Raw genomic sequence first — 24,243 nt, 5'->3', positions numbered from 1 at the left:
ATCCAAAACCTGCACAATAATAAAACACTACCAATATGTCAAAAAGGACCTCCCAGGCTGGATTACATTTTAAAGATAAAAACATGTATAGGTACCTAGTAAATTGGGTTACATAAACCAAAGGTACCTTCAAAATAGTTTTGTCTACATGTTGCCATTAAATCTGTCAGACCCAAGCAAGTGCTAGAATTGATGGCTTCATATTGCAGGCTTGTTCATGCAGCTGTTATTGAAAGATGCTTTTCTGATAAAACAGCAAGGAAACAAACCTACAACTCAATTTGATTTATGAACGTCATTGTGAAATCATTTTCAATTTCATGTAACTGCACAGCCTGGGATCTATCTGGTTCTATCCAGAATTAAAAAACCTCTTCATACTCCCAAGCCATTCAAGTGGGTGAATACGAATATGAACTCTGCACTTGGGAATGAAGTTCACATTTTGTTTGCTTTGGTACCAGTTTGCTCTTAGTATTTAATAAGGCTAGTGCTCCTGTTTGCTTAAGTAATGCTGCAGATTGCATCCCCAGCAGCATCTAGACATCCAGTTGCGAGATAAGAGCCCAGTAACAGGTATCCACAAGTGACCTTAACATTTTTCTGACCATCTGCAACAGTCTACATGTGCGGCACCCGCATCAGTTACTCCATGGATACGTGCAATATCCCCCCAAACGAAGAAACCAAGAAAGGTGTTAGAAGACATCTAGTATGGCTATACATTTCCAAAACTGATCAGTCTAAGTAACTTGCACTTAGGAGACCAAGAGAGCTTGAGTTGAAGAGACCTCCACCCTGCCAATGGTGACATCTAACACATCTTGGAACTTGAGAGAGGCTTCAGAGCACTAATGCTGTGCAAGTATTGCAGAGATGAAGACTGAGCTCATTCTCAGGCAACATAGTGAATGCAACATGGTGAAACCACTGGTAAGAGGCTCAACTAAAAAGTAAACTCTCCCTTAGTTCTGCAACACCAGCCTGTGAGAGATGACTGAAACAAACCTGGATGCATTCTTCAAGGCTACCAGCTTGGATGATAAAGGGAACTGCTAAAGAGTAACGGCACCTACATGCTTTTGACTTGCTATCGCGTAAGTCTGTTATAGTCAGAGCTACACAAAACCAGATTTTACACAAAAAGTAGGTGCCCTGAATGACTGTTTTGGCTAATCAGCATTGCTGTTTCACATGAATGCAATGACCAAGCCATGAGTTTGCATCTGCCATGCCCCAGCAGCTGAGGGGGCACAAGCCGTCTAACAGGACCACAGGGCAACTCACATTCCAGCACATTGCCACCGTCCTCGGCGCCGCTGTCCCCTGCCTCGGGGTCACATACGTTGTGGGCATGAAGAGCTGGGCTCCCCTTCCATGTTCTCCCTGCCTCATGGTTCCTGTTCTCCTGCTGAGGGGATGGCGCCATTTCCCTCCCCTGGACCCCTAATCTCCAGGTCTGCACCTGAGGGGGAAGGCACCATTTCCCCCCTGTACCCCTCTCCAGGTCTCCACCTGAGGGCAAGGCGCCATTTCCCCACTGTACCCCCCTCCCGGTTTCCACCCGAGGAGAAGGCGCCATTCTCCCCCAGCCTCCCACGTCCCCGAGGACCGGGCACCGCCGCTCGGCCCCGCCGTGCCGGGCAGGAGCGCGGCGGAGCAGAACGGCGCGGGGCGGGCGGAGGCGGCCGCCCGGCGGCGGGGCGGAGCGGCGGGGCCAGGCCGCGGCCCCGCCGGCGAGGCGGAAGGGACGACGCTGCCCGGGCGGCAGCTCTCGCCTTCTCAGAGCGGCCGCCGCTCGGCAGGCCCCGCCGGGCATGCCATCGCCCGGCCCCGGCGAGGCGGCCGCCCGCCTTAGGGAGACGGCGGGGAGGGACCCGCTGGCCGCCGACCTGCGGTGCAGCCTTTTCGCCGCCGCGCTGCAGAGCTACAAGCGCGACTCGGCGCTCAGGCCCTTCCCGGGCCGCTACGCGGGCGCCGACAGCAAGGACTTCGAGGGGCTGGTGAGTGCCGCTGCCCCGGCCCGGCGCGCACAGCCGAACCGGGAACACGCCGCTCTGGCTCCGGCGTGCCACAGCAGCCTGGCGAGAGGGCTAGTGAGCGGGGCGAGCGCAGGCCCAGCGCGCCCGGGCCGCGCCGCGGGGTCGGCAGGCGAGGCCGCCCGCTGAGGGGAGGGCAGCGGCCCCTCGGCGCAGCCGGTAAAGCAGGGCGGGTTGTATATCCAGTCCGCGAACCCGGGGTTTAAAGTACATGTGGGATTCAGACCTGACAAACCCCTGCTCAGAAACTTACAGATCCCGCGTTGGGGATGTGAAGCGTTGGAAATGCCTGCCTGATGTGAAACTCAAATTTTGAAGGGTTTGTACTTTACACGGCCTCTGTGTCTATTCCACTGCAGATACTGCACTGTGGTGGCCTGTTTTCCTTCAGAGATTTGATTATTCTTCTATGTACCTTACAGATATTATTGGTAAATAGAACTATTTTATAAGCGGTCTGGTATTTACTTTTAGAACAAGTGACAAACTTTCCTGCAAACCAGTTACAAACATTTATATTTTAGAACAGAAACTGATTTTCAGTTTACAACCTCTCAGGGTGAAATATTGTTTTGTTTTCACTAGAGGTCTCTGTTTAATCATAATGAAAAGAAGGACCTTGTACTAAATGCCTGTCTTGTTAGCTTGCAGATACCCATGCTCTGCCAAGCCTGAAAGAACTTCTGGAGTCTGTTCCAGACACAGAGAAGAGGACCTGGGATTTGTTTAGTTGGATTTTATCATCTAAGGTCTTCATGATACATAGTACTAAGAAACAGGAGGTGAGCTTTGAATTCTGAAAATCTTGATTAGAGTTTGACTTTTAAGTCAAACTTGCACTTCAGAGAGTATTTTCTCCTGCAAGAAGTTAGCTGGTTATCGTAAGAGCTTGACAGTTCAACGTGAATGCTTTTTTTCCCTGTATATAGAGAGGGTTGTTTGTTTTGGGTTTTAAATAAAATTTTCAGGAACACTGGCGGGAAGAAATAGTTATCACTGCCAGTAGTTGATGATGGGCAGCCCCTGTAATTGGTTACCTCCATTAATATAGCATGTACTTGCATGTTCTGGACCACAATAGTGCAACCTGGGTGTTGTGGAGCTAGGATGTGCTTCTCACCAAGAAAGACAACTTTGTACTTTTGCATACCACCCCAAAAATGGAAAGATTGAGAGCCACTGAGCTACTTCTGTAATAGGGATCAAAATAGTTGTAGAGATTAGTATCAAGATGAAAACAACTTCTGTTTTCACTTTTTTATCTCTTCTAAGATCAGCTGATGGATATATTGTCTTAGTGGCCAAAGTAGAATTGTGGTATTGTCCTTACATCATCAATTAATTCATTATCACAGTTCAGGGGTGGTATTTTTCCAGAAAGAATTAGGATTTAGCTTTGATAGCAAGAAACTGAGAATTTTTACTGTCCATTTACTCCTTCTGAATTGTGACAGTGTTGATTTCTAATGCAGAAAGCATAATCAAAATACATAAAGCAATATGAGAGACTAAGGGGCAGTAAGCAGGATTTCCAGTGGCTAATCTAACCCCATAAACTGACACATATTCCTTCCTGATTTTAAGTACGAGAAGATCCAAGAACTCACAGGGATGTCTGGGGCTGCGGTTCCTGCTCCGGACTACCTCTTTGAGATCGTGTATTGCGATCAGATGAATACCAAGTTTGCTGAGACCAAGGGAGAGCGGGACCTCATCTATGCCTTCCATGGGAGTCGCCTCGAAAACTTCCATTCCATACTGCACAACGGCCTGCACTGCCATTTGAACAGGGTGAGGCTCCTGGTATTGGCACCATCTTGTTCACTTGCAGCTAGTGACACTTTTTAAAAATAGGCCCAAATTCCTGTAGGGGTATGAAATGTGCCGATGATCTTATACTGCTGTTCTGACTTGTAGGCCTTTGTGGACGGTTATGTTGGATTTTCTAGTGCAGCCTGAGGGTAAAAACTGGAAGTGGCATGAAACCCTTTTCTCCAGTGTGACGAATTACAGCTATCCTTTGCTTCTTTGTAAGGAAGTGTAATGCCTCTGAAACTACTGGCCTGTCTGACAAGCACCTGTGCGCAGAGGAGGAAGATAGTGGACGTCCTGCTGAGATTCTTTCTGCCTGGCCTCAAGCTTAGATCAACTAAGTTTTAGGTGCTGCTTGCAAATGGAGCCTTCTTTAAATAGCCTGGTTAAGAGAGAGACATCCTGTAGGCTTGCATCTCTTCCAATTTCAATGGAAAAACAGGTGGAACTCCTGGCTTTGTGTGTCATCTGTAAAGCAGTTTTGACACAGCAGCAGCTTAACCATCCAGTCAACTTGAACTATGTTTTTCCATGTTCTTTACGAGGAACAGCTTATCGGGTACAGTGGACTTTCTGGATTAATAATTTTAGCCAGTGTGGCAAATCCTCTGATTCAGAGTTATTAAAAGTTACATTTGAAAGGAATTCACAATTGGAAAGTACTTCTTTTCTAGTAAAGCATGGATTTAAATGGAAGTAAAGCCTTGCCTTGTTTGTGGAGGTTGGATTTGAATGATGGCAGTCTTAAATCAGTGAAATGCCTCTAACAGCAGTGCAGTCATGTTGATATAAAATACTTAGGCTGGCAAACTAAATCCAAATCCGGGAAGGCATGAATCTGTCCACACCAAAGGCTGTGCCAAGCAGCTAATTTGAGGGATGGGAGAGGGCAGCTGCCCCACCCCAAGGAAGCTGTGCCAGGACAAAAACAGTGTGTGGACCAGGACCAACACAGGTCAGAAAAGCCTTTCATAGTTTACCTTCAGAAACAGAACTGCCAGTCTGAAAGTAAAGAACACTTGTATGTTGTTTATAGTTTGTTCTACAGGATTTTAAGATACATTTCTCTGTTTCAGACGTCCTTGTTTGGTGAAGGTACCTATCTTACCAGTGACCTGAGCCTGGCTCTCCTTTATAGCCCTCATGGTCTTGGTTGGCAGCGAAGTGCATTGGGCTCTATCCTTAGCTGTGTAGCTGTTTGTGAGATCATTGACCACCCAGATGTAAAGTGTCAGGTGAAAAAGAAAGGTGAGACTACTGCAATAATAATTACTACAGGCAGTTCATCTTCTACTTAGCACTTCTCATATTTGTACATATATGCTATTGTATAAGCAGTGCAGTGTATGGAGTGTGGATACCCTTCGGTAGAAACTGGTGGCAGTCTCCTTTTCTGATTGACCCCTCAACAAATTGTCTGTGAAGCTTCTCTCAAAATAGTCTATTTCAGAGGTAGAAAATATTTTGGTGGCATCAAGGCCATGTTGGATAGGCCTTTGAGCAACCTGGTGTAATGGAAGCTGTCCCTGCCCGTGACAGAACAGGTCGTTCCAACCCAAACCATTCTATGATTTGTTTTTTCTGGTTTCAGTAGTATGATCAAGTCGTGATCCATAATGCCTGATTGTTTCACCTGTGAGGGTGGAACAGAAGCATCACAAATGTATCAATAACAAGCTTTACTAGATGTCTAGGAAGCCTCTGCTCGGATTGTCCTTCTTTGACTGCTTCCTTCTGGCAGGGCTCAGTCAGTCCGTTGATGTTGTTTTTCTTTCCCTGTTAATATTAGCAGCTCCTGAAGCACTGCTGTGGGACACCAGCCTCCTTATCATCCTGGTCTGGGCCATAATGCCATCCATACCAAGGATGACTGGGAGTGGTATAGCCTCAAGCAAACTTTTCAGTCTATTCTTGGATGCTAAGGGATTCAGGGGAATACCAAGACTAGGTCTTTGGTTATCTTATTTCCACTCTTGGGGAGGGGTAGGGGGGGTGGGGTGAGGTGTTGGTTGTTTGCTTTTTTACAGTTACTTGAAGTTGTGCCTCTTTTCTTGCTTTTCTGTTTCCCCAAAGACCTCTTCTTTTCTTTTCCCGTTCAGATTCAGAAGAAATAGACAGAAAAAGAGCAAGAGTGAAAAACAGTGAAGGGGGTGATGTACCGCAGAAATACTTCGTTGTCACAAACAATCAGCTTTTACGAGTTAAATACTTGCTAGTATATTCACAGAAACAGCACAGGAGGTAAGAGTTCAGCTATCTAGAGCTATGAGCATGCTATAACAGCCAGATGAACACATCGCGTATTTGAAAAACAACAGAAAACAAGCAGGAAAGATACACTGAACTGCCAGAATTTGGTTTTAGCCAGTTTCCTGTGGAAATAAGGCTTACACCATCACGTTGCCTCTGTCTCACTCTTGCACATTCCCAGGCTCAGCTAAATGTGCTTTTTCACCAGACCTGTAAGCACTTACTGTCTTTGAGAGCTCTAGTAATCTGTGGCAGGAAACAAAGAGTAAAACTAGGGCAGTTTTAACTCTGCACTTATCTAACCCAAGTGGCAGCATTCACCCAGCTAATCAACACGTGCGTACAGGCCAGGCACTTATGGCTCCAAACCACAGAGAAAGGTGTGAAATGGGGAGAAAGCACAGGCTCAGCACAGAGACTTAGGGAAAAGGGATGGGGAATCAAGCTTTGGTAGTTACAGTAATCGCGGAACAACTTTCTGTTTTTAATAGATTAGCTTAACCGTTTAAAATAACAAAACCTAAGATACTCTTTGCCAAGGTGTTAGTGCGTCTCTGACAGAATACCTACACTTTTCCTTTTTCAGGCCTCCTAGTCAGTCTTCCTGGATTTATACCCACCGTTTTGCCGTAATGATGATGCTGTACCTACTGCTGCTAATAGTGATAGGGGCCAGCAACTCGCCAACCTTCGTCTACTACTGGCACAGAATGTTCAACTCGGAGAGATGAATTGCCCAAGGTGATAAACTGTTATTTTCACCACGTGCCTTAATAATAGCCAATCTGCAATGCACTGCATCCGTTCCAGAGCTCTGGAAATAAAGGTGTCTGGAGCTTTCCAATATATTATCCTCATGACATCTTTCCATTTATTCTTATTTCTGTGTTCCTGTGATTCATGAGGATGCCCAGTACAGGTGAAAAGGATCACAACGGTGCAGCTTAGCATGAACCAATTGTTAAGGATCCATGGGAAAAAGTTACTTAAAGTTAATGAAAACTAAGCGTGGAAACACTGAGCTGTAACTATTCTCTGCCAAACTGAGGTATGTTTGCATGAGTTGGAAAAGAGGATTTTTCTGTATGTCAGGCAAAGCAACCTGCAGGGGAGTCTTACTAGTTTGGTTTCAGAAACTGAATTTAGCGATGTTTAGCATGTATCAGTGCAGATGAGATCACTTTTAAACATTTAAAACTAACTTTGACTTTGGCCAGGAATTTTTATATTTGAGCATAATGGTTGTAAGAAAACAACAAGAAATAAAACATTCACCAAAATGGAAGAAGTTAAATGGTTTTAGTATGTTTCCACCCCCTGTAAAACATTATCGTGGTTTAACCCCAGCCAGCAACTAAGCACAAATCCAAAACATAGCCCCATACTAGCTACTGTGAATAAAATTACCTCTATTCCAGCCAAAACCGGCACAAACATCTGCAAGGCTTGTGCTCTCAGTCATGATCTATCTTGTCCTTGGTTAGTGTGCAGGTCAGAAAAACTGAAGCCTTTCAACACCAGTACTGAATAAGGATCATTCCTATCAAACAGCCTTCCGCTTGTCTTTTCTGCGCCAAGAAGAGGGAGGGTGAAGGGTTCCACTTACACTGCCACCTGACAGGCTTTGGGGGCTTGGGACTGCCTGGATTTTGGGATCTGGTTCAACATTTTTGCCTGTATTGAATTGTTTTCAGCCTTCCTTTACGAAGAAATGGACTAACTAGCAGTAACATGCCAACTATTTCCTGAGGCATTTGTAAGAAATTGAGTAAAATGGCAGCAGAGCTGGTAGGGTTGTACTTGTATGTCTGTGAACATCTGTAGTACAGGTAACTTCCTGTAGACTTCACTTAAACCTCCACGTGACAACTTGTACACGATACTGTATGTTCGCAGGACTGTCCACGCTACGTTCTCACAGAGAGGTTGAGTCTTCTATGGTCAGAATTACAGCAGTTCAGCTGTTTGCAAAGCGCATCGGCTTAATGCTGGTGTGCAAAAACCTCAGTATCTCTCAGATCCATCTTTTCTGACCTTGAAGAAGGGCATTTTGGGGATTGCTTTGAAAACACACATACAGGTATGTGCAAGTTAATCGTGTGATGTAAACAGGGCAACCTTCTCCCTCTCCTGTCCAAGTCCTCTGTGTTTGCTGTTGTTACAAAGCAACCTACAACTACCTGAAACTGAAAAAGGAGCAAAGGACTGTCCTCTGACTAGGGACTGGGCGCGAGAAAAACCTGATGAAGAGCCCAGGGATTCTAGGCAAAGAAAAGCTAGACATGTGCCACAGTTCAAGTTTCAAGCAGTCTAGCTTTCAGTAGTAGACTTGATAAGCGCAGGTTTTTATTGCACAGCGAACCCGAATCACAAAAAAAAAAAATCTCATCACATATTTCCAGCAAATGAGTCCATGATTACTACTTTACTCATTAAATATTTCAAAGAAAAGCTCTTCTTTATCTGATGTTGTTCTGGTACCTAATTGCCAGAAATAATGACCTGATAATCAGGTTTTCTAACTCGAGGCTGAGAACAAGTTCATTTACAGCAACCCCTCTTCTTGGTGGATGGAGCTAGAAGCATTTATTCCAGTTAATTTTGCTGCCAGAACAAATTTATTTATTCACCATACAGCTTGCAAAACAAGAACATTATAATCCAATTCCCCATTGCCTTTTACAGTCCGTTAATAATGCTCACTGTTAAAGCACATTGCATTGCCTCAGCCCAGGAAATGTGCTAATTATAGTGTTGATTTGCAATTAAAATATACATAAACTAACAATTTATTGCACAACAGATTCAACTACTTTGTAGTGGTTTACTCCTTGATATTTCAATGCAGAAATTCGGGGTTTGAGACACGCATGGGGTTCCTGGAAATACTTGCCTATTTTTGGTCCACCTCAGCATGTTCTATATATAATGTTGTGCCACATATATGTCAGTCTAGGGCAGATAACGTGCCAGGCAGAAAACCCGGAGTATTTGATGCTATCTAAAGGTTACCGTGTTGTTAAAAGGCTTGTACATCTGCAAACGAAACACCTTTTGGAACAGACGGGCTATGGGAGGCCCTTTGGAAAGGGAGAAGGTTAGGCAGCAGTTGTGGGACGGCTAGATGCTTGTACTGCAGGGAAAGGCACAAACCTGGGAATTCACAAGTCAGACAAAAGGAACAGATGGGGAGGAGCACAGCAGGGTTTTGAGGCTCTCTTCTCAGGCTTGCTTTGCATAGGAAAGTTTCTGAAGAGTAAGCAAAAGGAATGAGTGCACAGCAGCCGTTCAGCACTATCTCCTAATGCCTGTCTGGCCTTTGATTTGGCTTTAAGCCAGTCAGCTGAGATCTCTTCCCAAGCGTGGGGCAATCGCATCCGTGTAGGGAGCTAGTTCCCAAGCTGATCTTCTGCACCAGCTGCTCCATACTATATCCCCAAAGAGAAAACTATTGCAAGGGCTCTCATGGCAGACACACACAGCCCAGCACTGCAATTAAATCAGCAGGTATCAAAGGAAAAAAAACAGCTTTTTCTGCTTTGAACAGTTTGAATAGACCCAGAAGAAAGAGGTAGCTGCAGGTAGGGGCTGAGTCCTGATGGACATGTCTCGAGTGCCTCTCGGAGGGCTCATAGCCCCATCCCTCATGCTCCTAGGCCTGCAGGGGTGCTGAGCCCGGCCTCCTCAGTGCTTCAGCTCCACATCTGCTGAGCGAGGCAACTCGTGTCTTCAAAGGCAGTGGGAAAATAAATACATTTAAGGTGCCCAGATTCTACCTTAGCAGGCCAGCAAAATACTTAATATCCTACTCCCACGCTTGTTTTCTGTGCTCCCTGCTGATTTCAGCATGTGTTGCCCAACGTGGTGAGATGCAGTCAGCTGAATTAATGAGAGTATTGTGCCGAGTATCTAACAATATTATGAATTAACCCAAGGTTCGCATTAACCTCTTAAGCCACTTGCGTGGCTCTTTGAACATGCACAGTACTATAAAAATGCTAATGGGGAATGAATCAGAATTTTCTCCCGAACAAAGGACTGCTGTGTCTGAAGCAGGCAGCCCAGGGTGAGGTCGAGGAGTTGTAAAATATAGAGCTACCTGTGCTTATTAATATGTTCATTACATTACTGTGGTGAATATTAAGGAACTGTAACTGAGTCAGACAAGTCTGATCCTGGTGTGACTGCAAGGAAAAGCATGGCAGCTAGTGTTTTCCAGGGGAAACAGGAATATTTTGGGGAAGTGGGAGAATTTTCCTCCCATATGGGGAAATATATATCTACAAAAAAATAATTAAATCTATCTACTTATAATCTATGTATTCAGAGATCTCAGGAACCAGCTGAGGAGGAAGGCAGGTGCTGTTGGAGACCCAGGCTTTGAGGCAAGGTAGGGAGAGGGAACTACTGCAGAAAGCAAGACCACCCCTGGGTTGGGGAGCAGCAAGGCTCTGTGTTTCATGCTCCTGATGAGTGATGCAAAAATTTTTTGCTTTCTAAAATACAAACAGATTTAAGAAACACAGAATCAGAAATTCAGAGATGTTCAAACCAGGCCTGGGCTTTGGTCCGCCTCTGGCAGGACCCAGACCTGGGTCAATCCCCAGTGACTCAGAAAATACCCGCCCTGGCTCCCCTGGGGAGGTGCTGCTCGCCCCCCCTTCCTGCATACGTTGGGCACACGGCTTGGCAGCATGTTCTTCTAGTGACATTTTCCTTCCATCGTGAAAGCTGTCACTTTGGGCACCTTGCCCACGCTCTGGGCTTCCCAAAATGCCAGCCTCGAGCACCAGCAGCAGGAGGGAAGGTACCTAGAGGCAGGCAGAAAGAGCAGCGCTGAGAGTGCCTGCGGGCATCCTGAGGGATGTGCCGTGCTTCCCCCAAGGACCAAGGTACATATCCTTGCCAGCATCTCAGTTTTCCTACTCTTCACCTAAAGCCAAAGCTGCTTCTGTCCTCTCACTGTACCTGTGGGGTGTAAAGGTGGTGGGTCCCTCCCACAAGGGAAAAAGTACTTCTTGCTCCTCAGAGAAGGTCTCCGAGCTCTCCCGTTGCTGTGTGAGGAAGGACAAATGGCCTTAAGCGTACAAGCAATGCCAGACCTGTTCTCTCTCACTCAGCAGAAAGCAGATGAAGACTGTTTTCAGGAGATTAAAGACACTTTCCTGCTTCTTTGAGGCTTGCCAGAAAACCAACACACCTTCAAGGTCTGCCCCCCATTAGCGATCATCAGTAATACAAACAGAGAAACCAAATGAGAGTCTGATGAATAAATTAGCTTCTCCTACCACAAGTCATTCCCATCACCTCACAAGAAACTCTTTTACACAGGTCAAGCCAAGCCAGCCTGGCAGCAGCAAGCCCTGCTGCCATTAGCATTGCGTAATTAACCTTGAGCAGAACAAGCCCAGGAAAGCCAAACGGTGATTACGCATCTCATTGGAGCTTGGATGCTTCCTAAAGGACTCATGCTAATCCCCACTAGCCTGCCTGGGCTCCTGCAGCTCTAATTGAATTTTTTTCTCCTTGGTCAGCGTGTTTAGCATAAATGATAGCTAGCTTGGGGAAAGGCATGTGCTCAATACCTGCCTACAGCTCTGCATCACCCTGAGCACCACGGCTTCCCATACCGTCATCATCCAGCCTCAGCCAACCTGCAAGGACTGCTCTCCCACCCCTCTAATTTGTTAGCTGGGGCACTGGGAGACCAGTGCAGATCCCTTCTGACCAGCAGGGATCCATTCCCTCTTAAAGACAGGGTTGAGAACGCCCCCTTGGCGACCAAAGGAAATTTGCTTGCTTGGGAGGAGACATCTCCCAGCTTCCCTACACATGCAACCACAGCAAGTCAAGATTTGTTTTTAAAACACAGCTCTTTCATCCTGATAAAGTCCAGATGCTCATTCAAAGCTGCAGTAGCCACAGAAATGCCCAGGGAGCCACCTCCTGCCAAGTCCACGCTCCTGAGCTGCCCAAAGATTTCACAAAACCAAAAAAACCCCACAACGCACCTGGCTCAAAACTAGATTTCTCTTCAAAAGCAAAAAACACATTTCATAACAATCAGCAGAGAACAAACAAAGAAACAGTTCACTATTTCTAGTCACACAGAAAGGAACAACACAGTTGAATAAACCCATCTCTTCAACCCACACCCAGAGAAGAGGCTTCCATCTTTACAAGCAACTTGTAACACACTAGTGAAAAGCAAAAAAAAAAAAAAAAAAAAAAAAAAATTCATTCATCACAGCTCAGCTGATCCCTCCCACAGCCTCCCTTACCTCCACAGCGCAGCCAAAGACCACCGGCACCCTGCTGGCATTTATGAGTGCTGATGGGCCCCATCTACCTACAGGTGCTTCCCATCACCTTCCTCATTGGGACACCTCAGGCATCTCCTGTGGGGTGGCTGCACCCATCCTGCTGGGGACAGAGATGAGGTGCTGCTGTCGGGTCAAGCCCTTAGGGCAAAGCACATATGGGGAGCCCAGGACATGGTCTGCAACCTGCCAGCTCGTACCCTAGGACATGGGGCAGGGGCAGGCAGGGGGGGCTGGGCAGTGTTGGGTCTGGTTTTCACTCTCTGCTTACACCAAGTAGTCTCCTGGTCAGCCCTGCGTCCCAGAGAGCTACTGTGTAAGGATGTGTCCGTACCACCCCCTGCATGCCAGAACAATGCAGCAAGGACTCTCTTTCCTTATGGCTGTCTCCAGAAGGGAGAAGAAACCCCATTCCATCCCCATCCGATCCCATCCCGCTGTGGTTCTTTGAACCCCTCTTGCCTGAGCCCCTCCATCCCTGCAGCACTTCCTCCCTCCCCACCATGCCCATGGGGACTAATGCCCCTGCATCAGTCACTCCCCAAAGATTTAGATCCTCCCCAAGGCTTGACGCAGCTGTGGGAGGACCGAACAGGCTCTGTGCCTGGAGATCCAAAACTTCCAGAGAGCTTTTCCTAGAGTGGCTGGAGAAAAGGGAGTAAAAGCTTCTGATGGCACCTTTGCAGCTTCTCAGGGTGACACCACTTAGCAGCTCCGCACCCAGGTGTAGGTGCAAAGGGCCATCCCAGATGGACATGGCCCTGGACCACAGAGGAGACGGCATGTCTCCTCCAAAGGGTTGATGCTGGAAGTGTGGCAGATGCTTGATTCCAGAATCAGGGCTAGAGCATGCACAGGGCACAAAAAGGACAGCTTCCTTGTTGTCACAGGGCTGCAAGAACGGAAGAGTGACCGTGAATACCACCAGATGTTTTTCACCCTGAGTTCAGGCAGGAGATGCATTCCCAGTTTCTGGCCAGAGACCCTCACCCACCAAAGCTGAGTGGCAAACTTCCTCATGACAGTCTCCAGAATGATCCTATGGGACAAAAGCAGCCCCCAAAGCTGTGTCTCCCGTGTCCTTGTGGATACATCTCTTCAGCAGATTGTGTTAACAGTCGTCCCATTGGAGCCCCCTGATGCCACCCCACCATTTACAGCACCATCTTTTATGTTCTTCTCTGAGACTGAGACAGGTTTGTGTCTCTTGTGCCTGGTAATGGCTGTTTCAACGCCCCTGAGACACAACTGCACGTCCTCCCGAAAGGAGGGGGTGTACAGTCCATAAATGACAGGGTCGGTGCAGGTGTGCAGCAGGCCAAAGAGAAAGAAGCTGTGGTTGACATATTCCGGCATCTTCTGGATCATGGCTGGCTGGAACCAGTACCACAAGCCCAGGAGGTAGTATGGGGTCCAGCAAATGATGAAGGTGGCAACAATGACTATGGTCATCTTGAGAGTCTTCATGCGTGCCTTGGAAATGTGGTCATTTTGACTTCTTACCAAACCTGCCAGGGAGAGTCAGAAGAATAGCTGGAAATGGGTGAAAAAGTGGAGAACATAACCATCCATGACTGTGCTTCTGCCAGAGAGGGGAGACCATCTCGTGTGGGTCCATGACCCACAGTAAGCAGAAGACAGCAAGGAGGGGGGGGTCAAGAAGTTTGTGTGAATATTCTTAGTTGGATTACCCTTCAAAGGGTGTTGGGACAGACCCAACAACACTCCAAGCTGGAGCAGGTTCTATCATAGAGCCATGGTGGACACTGAAGGGCTGGGACCTGCTTACCTTTATTGTTCTTTAGCTGCTTACTGATCTCCCAAATGATCCGGATGTAGCAAACGATCATGACGCTCAGGGGGGTGATGTAGAGGGTGGTGAAGGTGAACATGTTGTAGGCGGTTTCCTCCCAGTGTGCTCGGAAGCTCCCATGAGTGACGCACTGGGTGAAGTTCCCTCCTGGGATCGTGTGCAAGTGGAAGAGGAAAAGCTGAAAAGGAGAACCAAATGATAACTCAGAGAGGGTTTGGAAGAGGGTACCATGTCCTGCAGATGCTCCTGGCTGTGCATGGAGAGCACTTCTCTGCCGCTATTGGACTGGGAGAGGTGCTCTGGGCACCTAATTCACGGCTATGGCCAGGAGCAGGGGGATGTGACAGCTGCAAACCCCTTTTTTCTGGCCATACCGAATGTTATTTTGATCAGGAACTGCTCAGATTTTTCTTGGTCTGCTCCAACATGTTTTGCAGGGGTGCAGTGATGTATATTTTAGGAGAAGATAACCATGTGCATGAGGAATAAAAAACAGCAGACTCGATTTTTACCCAGCCCTTAGCATAACACCCCGATGGTGTTGGTGCTATAAGGAAGGTGCAGAGCAGTGCTGAGCACCCAACGCAGCGACCACACCGCTTTGCTCAGCAAAGCCAATCTGATGGTGGGGAAGCCTGTGGATGGGGATGAATTCGTTGGGGCTTCCAGGATGGGGAAGCCCTTCTCCAAAACCACCCCAGCCTGGGCAAACCACACAGGGAGGGCGCTGAGCCCTACCTGAGGTAAAGCCAGGAGCACGCTGCCGGCCCAGGCGGTGCGGAGCAGCAACCCGTTGCGGCGGCGAGCATGGGAGAAGGGATGGAGGATGGCCGCGTGTCGGTCCAGGCTGATGACCACCAGCACCAGGGCAGCTGCATACATGGCAAAGAGCTTGAGGAAGTTGAGGAGCTTGCAGGAGGTATCTCCTCCGTACCACTGCACCGTCACATTCCACACTGCATCCAGAGGCATCACTGTTAACGTCACCAGCAGGTCAGCCAGTGCCAGGCTGAGGATCAGCGGCCGCACGTGGGATTTCCTCCTCTTCCTCAGCAGGCTGCCAAGCACCGCCACGTTGCTGCCCACCGCCAGCAAGAAGAAGATGGCCGTGAAGATCACGCGGACCCTCGCTGCTTGCGTGAACCGGGGCTCAACCCAGTGCTCAGGGCAGCCAGAGACTGAGATGTTGGTATCCCTCTCCACGGCAGGGCAGCGGGGAGCTGTGGGGAGCTGCTCGTCACTCATCCCCTGCCAAAAAGTGAACCCCCTCTTAGCGGCTGTGTAGTGTGCTACAGCTTCAATATAAGGAGGAAAGGGGGGGATAGTGGGATCTATACTGGAGGCACTGGCAGCAACCTGCCAGCCCCACCCTGTCCCTGCCTGTCCACTCTGTGTTGCCCGTTTTGCCAAGCCACCACAGCTCCCGGTTGTAGTGACACTGCCTAGCTGCCCTCCTTGGCTTACCCCTGCTGTAGCTATAGCGATTGCTCACATAGACATATATTTTTAGCTCTTTGCTAGGTGGTTGAGCAGCTGGGAAGTGGGAGAGGTGGCCAGGACCACAGGATGAGCTGCTGCCCACCAGTGCCTGGCTGGGAATGGGTCACACTGGAGCTGGCTGAGCCTGTACCAAGGCAGCTGTGCTCGGTTCAAGGACTCATCCTTCCAAAGGGGCTTTGCAAACAAAGCTAAGCTTTTTAGAAACCCCATGGTGCTTCCCATTAGAGTGTTAAACCTTAATGGTCCGCCTCCATCTCCAGCGCCGGATCTGGGGCCATACGTGAGAGCACCTTGGGGTGGCCAGAAGGGGAGAACGGGGATCCCACGCTGCCTGAGGACTGACAGCAGTTCTCAGGAGAGGATCATGGTGGTATTTAGGAGCCTTGCTGGGACCCAGGCAGCACCAGCTCAACACCTCTATCCCTTTGCCTTCAGGAGGCAAAGCAGGAAAGAGGAGGAGGTGAAGACGGGAACACACCCACGTGCAGGGTGACTAGGGGGTCATGAGCAGCGTGGTGGTCCCACATGGCTTGATTTAATTGCCCTTTTTGCCAGAGCACAACCAGCTTGGGGACAACTCACATTTCAAGGGCAAATACTTCCAACTCCTGGGGACATGAGCTGTTTACCAGTCCCAGCAGCAGGCAGGGAATGTCTTCTACCATTTCAAGCACTTCTGGTTTGCTGATACCAAAATAAAGCTTTCCCCACCTTTGCACAAAGAATATGAGCAGCTGAGATCAAATCTGCCTCCCCGGCTCTGCAGGATGGAAATGCTGACACCTTGCAGCAAGCTGTCCTCCTCCAGCCCCGCCACCTGCACCCCAAGCCCCTGAGAGCAAGCCCTCTTGCTGCCTTTGCCCTCTCCCTCCCCAAAGACCAACCCAGCAAGCAAGTAGCAAAAAGAAAAAGCAGTCAAAAAGTACCAAGCTTCTTGCTGACTGTCTGAAAGAAACAAGGGGAAACCCATGTCCAGGTCTCGATTTGTCCCTGGTGAGAACGTACCTGGCATACGTATGCCCTGATGCTGAGAGAAGATGCTCCTTGTCTTTCCCCACGGGTCTCCCACCACGGCGGTGACAAGTCAGGATGCTCCAGCGCGTCTTTGCATCACATCCCTGCAACAAACCCCTTGAAGCAGCAAAATTTCCCCTTGCCGGTGGCCGAGCTGGGAGTACGCTGTTTTTAGCACAGGCAGCAGGAGATGGCAACGCTGATGCAAACATCCCCTGCACTGGCAAACCAGGAGCGGGGCACGCGAAGGTGGGCGCCCACAGGCAGCTAGCCTAAGGCAGCTGCCAGTGTTTCACCCCCAGGTCGGGGCTGGCACCCCTTGCCCTTGCGGGCGTAACGAGCTGCCCGCTTTCAGGCTTAATGAGCAGGCAGCGGGGATGATGACAAAGCCACCGTATTGCAAGGAATGGCCAAAATTCAAGATGTTGTCGCCAAATGTGGCCCCATCAGGGCTAAGTGCCAACATTCCCTGCATCCGTTTTCTATAAATACAGAAAAATGAGTTAATTATCTCTGGAGTTAGTGATGAACATCCCGTTGCTCAGACAACCAGAAAACTCTCAGCACACACAGACACACGCCCCAGCGATGCTCCTGGACCACACAGGTCCGTGGGAGCATCACAAATGAACACAGGTACGTGCCTGGACTGGAAATGCTGTCAGGAGGGAATTAATAAAGAGAAACAGGTTATGTTGCTATTTTAATGAATATACATTTTTTTCTGCACTCTATCAGTTCCTGCCTTGTTCTTTTTGTATTTCTTTCAGCATAACGCAGTGAGAACTTGATGTGTGGTGTGAAACCCTGGGAAAGACAAAGAGCTCACAGGAGCCTAAAAAATATGATGTGCAATGCGAGGGCAAGGAGGGAAACCAAGGACACTCTGCTCCTCTGGCCTGCAAAAGTAAAAGAGCTGTGGGGATGCCAGAGGGCCAGCCCCAAGCCCTGCTGGGGCCGCACAGGCAAACATGCTCCCGGGGACATCCCGGGGACTGTAATTACAGACCTTCACACCTCCTGGTCTATTAAATTAAGAAGTACCCAGTGTACAGCCAGACGGCAGGACCCAGGCTGGTGGCAGTGGCTCTGCATTATTCCCTGAAAGAAGGAAGTTCACCTCCTGGGATAGGAAGTTTTCCATCATTAAACCTATTCCCACTTATTTTCGGGAGGAAATGCCTGAGCTCTGAGGAGGGGTTGCACCATATCTGAGGCTGGAGTGCTCCCTGCCACAAGCAACAAAGGACTTCTCCCCTTTGTGGGTTTAAAAGTCAAATTCTGTGGTGGAGAGACCAGCTCCTGAGACCCAGGAGACGCTGTAGGCGCTGGACATCAGCCCTTGAGGCATCACCATCCGAGTTCCCTAAACCCTTCGTCACTTCTGCATTTAACCACCAAACGGGATCAGGCTGGAGATTCTGCTCAGGGCCACAGAGGGCAATTTATGCACTCAAAGTGCTTTACACTCGAGGGGAAAGAGACAAGCAGACCCAGCGGCGGCACTGCCAGCGGGCAGTGTGGGAGGGCAGGCACCCAGCGAGCACCAGCCACCCCTGCCCCATGGGAGGGGACTGTCCCCATCACCTTACCTGGCAGGGCCATCACCCACCAGCGCCGCAGGAATGAGCCTAGTCCCTGGAGGGAAAAAGCACAAAACCCACCAAGAAGTTGGGTGAAAGCCTGTTTATTGCAGCAGCCACATCCTTCTGGTGCTGGACTCCTGCTTAAAGCTGAGATTGACTTGGCCCCACATGCTCATCCTTATTTTTCCTTTCATTTAGTTCTTTGCACCTGCACGAAAGCAATTAAATAGCGAGTCAGGAATGTATTCCCTGTTTGTCCTCCTTCCTGGCTGGCTGCCTTTTTGTCTAGAAATGTCCTCTCCATCCACGACTGTATGATGCAAGAGAGGGACAGGATTTTTCTTGGGAATCGTAAGTCTTGCTCATGCCGCAACAAAGCCTTTGGTCCCCATTCAGAGAGGATTTTTTTAGCATGCCATCACACAGAAATGTCCTGGGCATGTATTAGCAATAAGTCTTATTTTAAGGGTGGGGTCCCTTATTAATATGGCTATTTTTCTCTGGCGTTTGCACAGTAACCCCCTTGTGTTTTCTTTTTTTTTTGGCTCATCTCCTCAAAGGTCAGCTTGGATGTTGTCTGCTCAGCAGCCTTCAGCTGAGTCTCTGAACACTGGTTTAACAATCAGAGGTTTCTGGTCCCCAGGATTAGGAAACAGTGCTGGCAGGCAGGGCTTGTTTCCATACACCCCGGCTCAGCTTTTTCCGAAATCCCCTCCTTTTGGGATGCTGCCCCAGTACATCCCCAGAGCTGCAGCCCAGCGCTGGGTCACGGGGAGCCAGAGCTTCTCCAGGCATCCCCAAATAGAACTTTCCTCCCTGAAGCCATACGGATCATTCTGGGATGCTGGAGAAAACAAAAATCAGAAAGCCACACCAGGTAATACGGCCCTAGTGGCAATTTTTGCATGAGCAGACCTCAAACAAAAATGCAAGTGCTGTGTTTTTCCATTGGACACCCCACATAAATCGGGATCTCATGCAGGCAAAGCAGCACAGGATATAATTTCCATTAACCTCATGCAAATAAGGGGCAGGGAACCTGCTGCTGTTCAACCTAATAAATCATCGTTGGCATCTTATCTATGCAAAAGAGAGAAAAATCACCTCTGAGGGAAACTCCTGCTGCTGGGCGTTATGGGGGGGTAACAATTGCTCTCCTTCAAGCAGAGCTATCCCATGGCAGCACCCATCACCTGCACCCTCACCCCAGGCAGGTGCTTCTGCTGGGGTGGCTGTTCAAAAATCGCCCTTTGCTCAGAAAAACCTCATGTTTTCAGAGTTTTTAATGCTGATTTTTTTTTTCTCTCTCCAATTCTTCTTCTCCTCCAAACCTTGAATTGTCTTAGGAGCAGCTCGTCCAAGGAAATTTTTGTCTCATACTGGACTCGAAACAGAAAGTCTAGTCAGGGACATCTGACATGCAATGTTTTTGTGAGTAAATACCAGCGTCCATGAAGTCATTTCCCGGGGTTAGAAATGAGCTCACCTCTGGAATGGCTTCTCTGGAATGGCTTCTCTTCTTACCCAAAGTTCACAAGTCAAGCAGTTGTGAAGCTCCCAGTTTTCACCCTTATTAAAAACCAGCACTGGGGCTGCGTGTGGTGCTGTGCTGCCTCCAGCTGTACGCTACGGATGGGTCTGTAGCAGGGCACCACCCTGCACTCCCCGAAACCTTTGCAACAAAAGGCAGAGGACCAAAGCTCAGTGGTTACTGGGGATAAACCAGCATCTCATTCTGCCTGCTCACCCGGCCCTGGCCGCTCTGCCGAGCCTGCCAAGAGGGACAATAATTGCCATCCCTCATGGGGATAATCTGGGTCATCCCATCCCCCTCCTAAAAGCCCTTGTTTAAAACAGAGGGAGGGATCTCTTCTGCCCACAGGCTCAGTGTCTTGCTAAACTGTGTCTTTGGAGCATTTCTTGGTGAAATAGCATGCTGTTTCTGATTTGGTGTCGTATATCGAAGCCTCACTGGAGACCTTACCAGTAAAAGCCCTTCTCCAGGGGGTATCATGGCATTGGACAGCAGCACTGAGAAAAACATGCTCTTGATGCTCAAATCTGCTGCCATTCCCATCTTTTAACACCCTGGCTGGTGCTCCTGGTGTTGCTGAGCCCAGCACTTCACACTGGACATCCAAGTCATGGACCCAGCCAGAATGGCGTACAGGACAAGGACTCTGCTGGCAGGGGAGCCCAGATATCCAGAGTATCATTCCCAGAGGTTCCCCAGATTTACGTCTTCCCATATGGAGCAGCATCGCTCAGTGTTTTTCCTCAGTCTTCCACCAGGACCAGAGCAAAACTCCCTTTCCCCATCCCTAAACTAGACAAGAGAGAAGAGTGAGCTTATCACCCTAGACCAAACCCTGAGGTCAAGCTCCAGAAAGCATGGTGGGCTTTGGTGCTGAGCCCTATCCGCTCACCACAGCACAATAAAACCTGGATGCGTGCATGCACTGCCGCTCCACCCACAGGTCCTCTTTCCCACAGCAGCAGCATTGCTTCCTTGCCCAGACAGGAACCTGAGACAGGGGCATTGCTTTGGGAAGTCTCAGCCAGCACCCCAGTCCCGTGATGCTCCTGTCCCCAGTAAACCAGGAAAATCACCCATGGGATCGATGGAGGGGCCGTGGGTCCCCTTCGGCTCCAGCACGCACTGACCCAGCCAGGGCTTTCTCTGCCCTAACTGGGTATTTTTCTTGAGCTGGAAGAAGTTATGAAATCCCAGTGTTTTCATTGTGACTAACGCATGGAAATGAACAATTTTGCCCTTGTTTTTGGATGGGTTTTAGTTGCTGTCCTTGTCTTTGCCTTCCGTGCCCTCTTTCATCCTCCAGCTTTTTTACTCCCTGTGGGACCTGACCATCGTGTTGCTCCAAACATCAAACACCCTCCTCTCTCCATGCTCCTGAACTGGATTGCATGTCCCAAGGCCGTTATTTCAGCACTCCTTTTGGATGCTCCTTCCCAAACACGGGCCAGGTTCAAGGGTTGGTTTTCCCCATTTCACTGGGGGAGAGGTGAGATGTGGGGAAAGCTGAAAGCCCCACCGGACCCTCAGCAGCTTTACTGGCAGCTTGCAGGACTGAGAAGAAGGGAAAACCTCCCCTGGCACCTCTTTCCCCCACGCTTCATATCTCCAAGCAGTTTTCAAGGCTTAAAAACACCGCTGGGTGAACTTTATGTGGGGACGTGACTGCTTTTAGGAAGGGATCAGTGGTTCAGTGAGGAGAGATGCCATTAATACTGAATTAAGTGAGATGGAGGAATATAGTTTCTGCTCCCCCACCCTATTTTTCCCCTCCTGCAAGAAACCTACTCTGAGCCAAGCCCTAGGACTGCGAGATCCTGATATCCCTTGGGATGAGCATCAGTGCTGACATCTCCTTCTAGCCGGATTTGGCCTCCCGGGGAGGTGTTTCTAGGAGGCAGTGCTCAAAGTGATGCTGGAAGCGTTGCGCTGTTTCTCTCAGGAAGGGCTTTTGTCCCATGCTGACTTCCCAGCCTGCTCCCGGCAGTTTTCCTCTCAGCTGGTCCAAGGTGCTCACACCAGGAGGCTACCAGCCCTTCCCTTCGGCAGCGCTTGGACCTCACCAAACACCTCTGCCTGCTGTGCCAGCAAATGCACTTACCCTGCAGCGAAAGCTGATACGGCCACAACTGCCCAGGGGGAATCCCAGCAGTGCTGGAATTAGCTCGGCAGAGACTGGCTTTTCCAAACATGCCCTGGGCACGATGTATGAAGTCATGAGATGTTTTACAGCTCTGGTTGCCCCCATGACCACAGGTGCTCTGGGAAGGGGAGGCATTTCCATGCCCTCCTTTGCCAGTGCGGCTGCTGGCAAACTCTTTCAGAGCTGAAACTCAGAAGTGGATCGGCACTGATTATCCCAGCCCAGGCTCAGCTCCACATTGCTCAGTGCAATAATTAACCTGAAATAAATTCACCCATGGTTCAACGAGTGCTCACCACCTGCCCAGCTCCATCGCATGCACAGTTTCTGTCCACCCCAAGTAGAGGCTCATCAGCACACCAAAAAAGCACCTTTTAACCTGATGCTCCACCTCCATCGCCATCACCATTGCCTCTGGTCCAGCTTACACAGCCTGCACCTCTCCCATGCCCTGCCAGCGCGATCCCTGCAGAGCAGGAGAGACACAAACCAGATATGCTGGAAGACCCAAACCCTCCCCTGCACACTGACAGGTCATGCAGGATTTTGCTGGTTTTTAGGAAAAACTGGCTGCTGCTTTGCTGGTGTAAATCAGCTGCAAACCTGCCCACTTCGACCTGGTTTATAGCAAGAAAATCACACAGGAAAAGGCACAGATGAGACCAGGGACTGCCATCGCATGGGTGGGAGGCTGCCCTCCCCACCAGCACGGGTGCACAGCCTGGAGTACATCCAAGCCCGAAGCTAATGCCCGTAAATAAGAGCAATAAATTAAGGATTTCTTCAGAAGTGATTAATTGCCCAGAGAAACATGTGCTTTGACACAGGATGGTCTTTGTCCACCAAAGCCTGTCCAAAGCTAAAGCAAACAGCCGCCAGGCTGTGGGTTGGAGCTCTGCTCCTGCTCTTCCTCTGCAGTTTGTATGTCCTCATTGAGGCGCAGACCTGGTGCGGACCTGGCTGCATTCCCATCGTGCCTGTTCGCATCCTGTGACTGCATTCCCATCACCAACCCGAGTTGTGCAATAGTGCAGGCCCTGCCACAAGCCCACATCTGCTGGCAGGATGTTCCCAGCAAACGTTAGTGTCGTAGTGGCACGTGGCACTGTGATGCTGCCCTGCGAGTGTCCCTGAGGAGTTAATGCTCCAGGTGCAGTGGAGGGAGAGGCTGGGACGTGCATTACTTATGGAGGGCTTGAAAATAATGGCCTTCTCCATCTCGCAGAGAGTTCCTAAATGAGCCAGACTACTTATCTTAATTTCGCCAGCTCAGCAGCGTAATTAAAAAGGGATTCACTATTCAGACACTTCTGGTGCTCTCATAGCATCTCACATCCCTGCTCTTCCAAGCTGTGATGGGGAAGGAGAGATGGCAGGGATGGACATAGCATCCAAGAGGGAAACCCCAGCAGGATCCTTGAGCAGTCAGGGATATGACAGAGACCAGCAAACCCCTCAACAGGCGGTGTGGGTCTGGAAACGGGGCTCTATGTGTGCAGCAGGGATGCAGGTAACAGTCCCTGGGCACTCAGATTACAGCTGTGCCCTGCAAAAGCACTAAAAAAGCCCTTTTCCTTGAAGATGTGACCACAGAGTAGGGGACACTCCCCGTTTTTCATGCTGGAGGTGTGTTTGTGTGTGTCACTTGTGTTATGCTGATGCCAGCAGACATTTGGGGGCTCACCCCATGACCAGACCCCACTAGCAGCTCGGCCACAGCTGATTGCTCGCCCCAACTCCTGGCTCTTGCAGTGCTTCAGAAAAAGCTTTCTCGACCTCCAGAGCTAAAATCAGTCTTTCCCTGGCTCTTGGCTTTCATGGCATCCCCCCTCTGCAGTGCTTTTTGCATCTGTTTCATAAATGATGCACGTGGAGCTGAGCACTGCTGAGCCACAGTCGAGGCTTTAGCCCCTAAGCAAATCCTTCCAGGGGGGAAAGGTCCTTTTACTCTTTTTCTCCCGGCCACAGCCTGTAAATCCTCATCTGCACAATAAAAACAAACTCCAGTAGTTCATTTTTTGGGCTCTTTTCCAAAGCTTTTAGGCAGCTGGAGTGTGATTTTGTGCTGATGAAGCGGTGGAGAAGGGCTTAAGTGAAACAATATTGCGGTGGCTGCAAGGTTTGCTGGTGGTTCAGAGCTCAGAGTGAACCCCGGGGACCCGCTACATCTCCAAGTTCTCCTACAAACCATGGAAATCACCAGTCCAGCTCCTGGGATAGCAAAACAGGATT

At 49.2% G+C, this 24,243-nt stretch overlaps 2 protein-coding genes across 2 annotated transcripts; one reads left to right on the top strand and one right to left on the bottom strand.

The window, feature by feature from the left end:
• Positions 1-1,706: 1,706 nt before the first annotated feature.
• PARP16 (poly(ADP-ribose) polymerase family member 16) lies at positions 1,707-7,395 on the top strand. The gene is made up of 6 exons (XM_056347224.1): positions 1,707-2,003; positions 2,684-2,821; positions 3,624-3,830; positions 4,928-5,099; positions 5,951-6,092; positions 6,688-7,395. The coding sequence occupies exons 1-6, from the start codon at positions 1,818-1,820 to the stop codon at positions 6,830-6,832; spliced, it is 990 nt and encodes a 329-aa protein (XP_056203199.1). The 5' UTR covers positions 1,707-1,817; the 3' UTR covers positions 6,833-7,395.
• Positions 7,396-10,423: 3,028 nt separating this feature from the next.
• LOC130153219 (gonadotropin-releasing hormone II receptor-like) lies at positions 10,424-18,816 on the bottom strand. Its single transcript, XM_056347765.1, has 4 exons — positions 16,740-18,816; positions 14,973-15,482; positions 14,211-14,412; positions 10,424-13,929 (listed from the first exon to the last, which is right to left on the bottom strand). The coding sequence occupies exons 2-4, from the start codon at positions 15,477-15,479 to the stop codon at positions 13,520-13,522; spliced, it is 1,119 nt and encodes a 372-aa protein (XP_056203740.1). The 5' UTR covers positions 15,480-15,482; positions 16,740-18,816; the 3' UTR covers positions 10,424-13,519.
• Between the last annotated feature and the right edge of the window lie 5,427 nt (positions 18,817-24,243).

The sequence above is a fragment of the Falco biarmicus genome, chromosome 7, assembly GCF_023638135.1.
Source record: "Falco biarmicus isolate bFalBia1 chromosome 7, bFalBia1.pri, whole genome shotgun sequence".
In the NCBI taxonomy this organism is placed as follows: Eukaryota; Metazoa; Chordata; class Aves; order Falconiformes; family Falconidae; genus Falco; species Falco biarmicus.
Note: the sequence above shows the minus strand (reverse complement) of the source record. Positions and strands in the feature narration are given on the sequence as shown.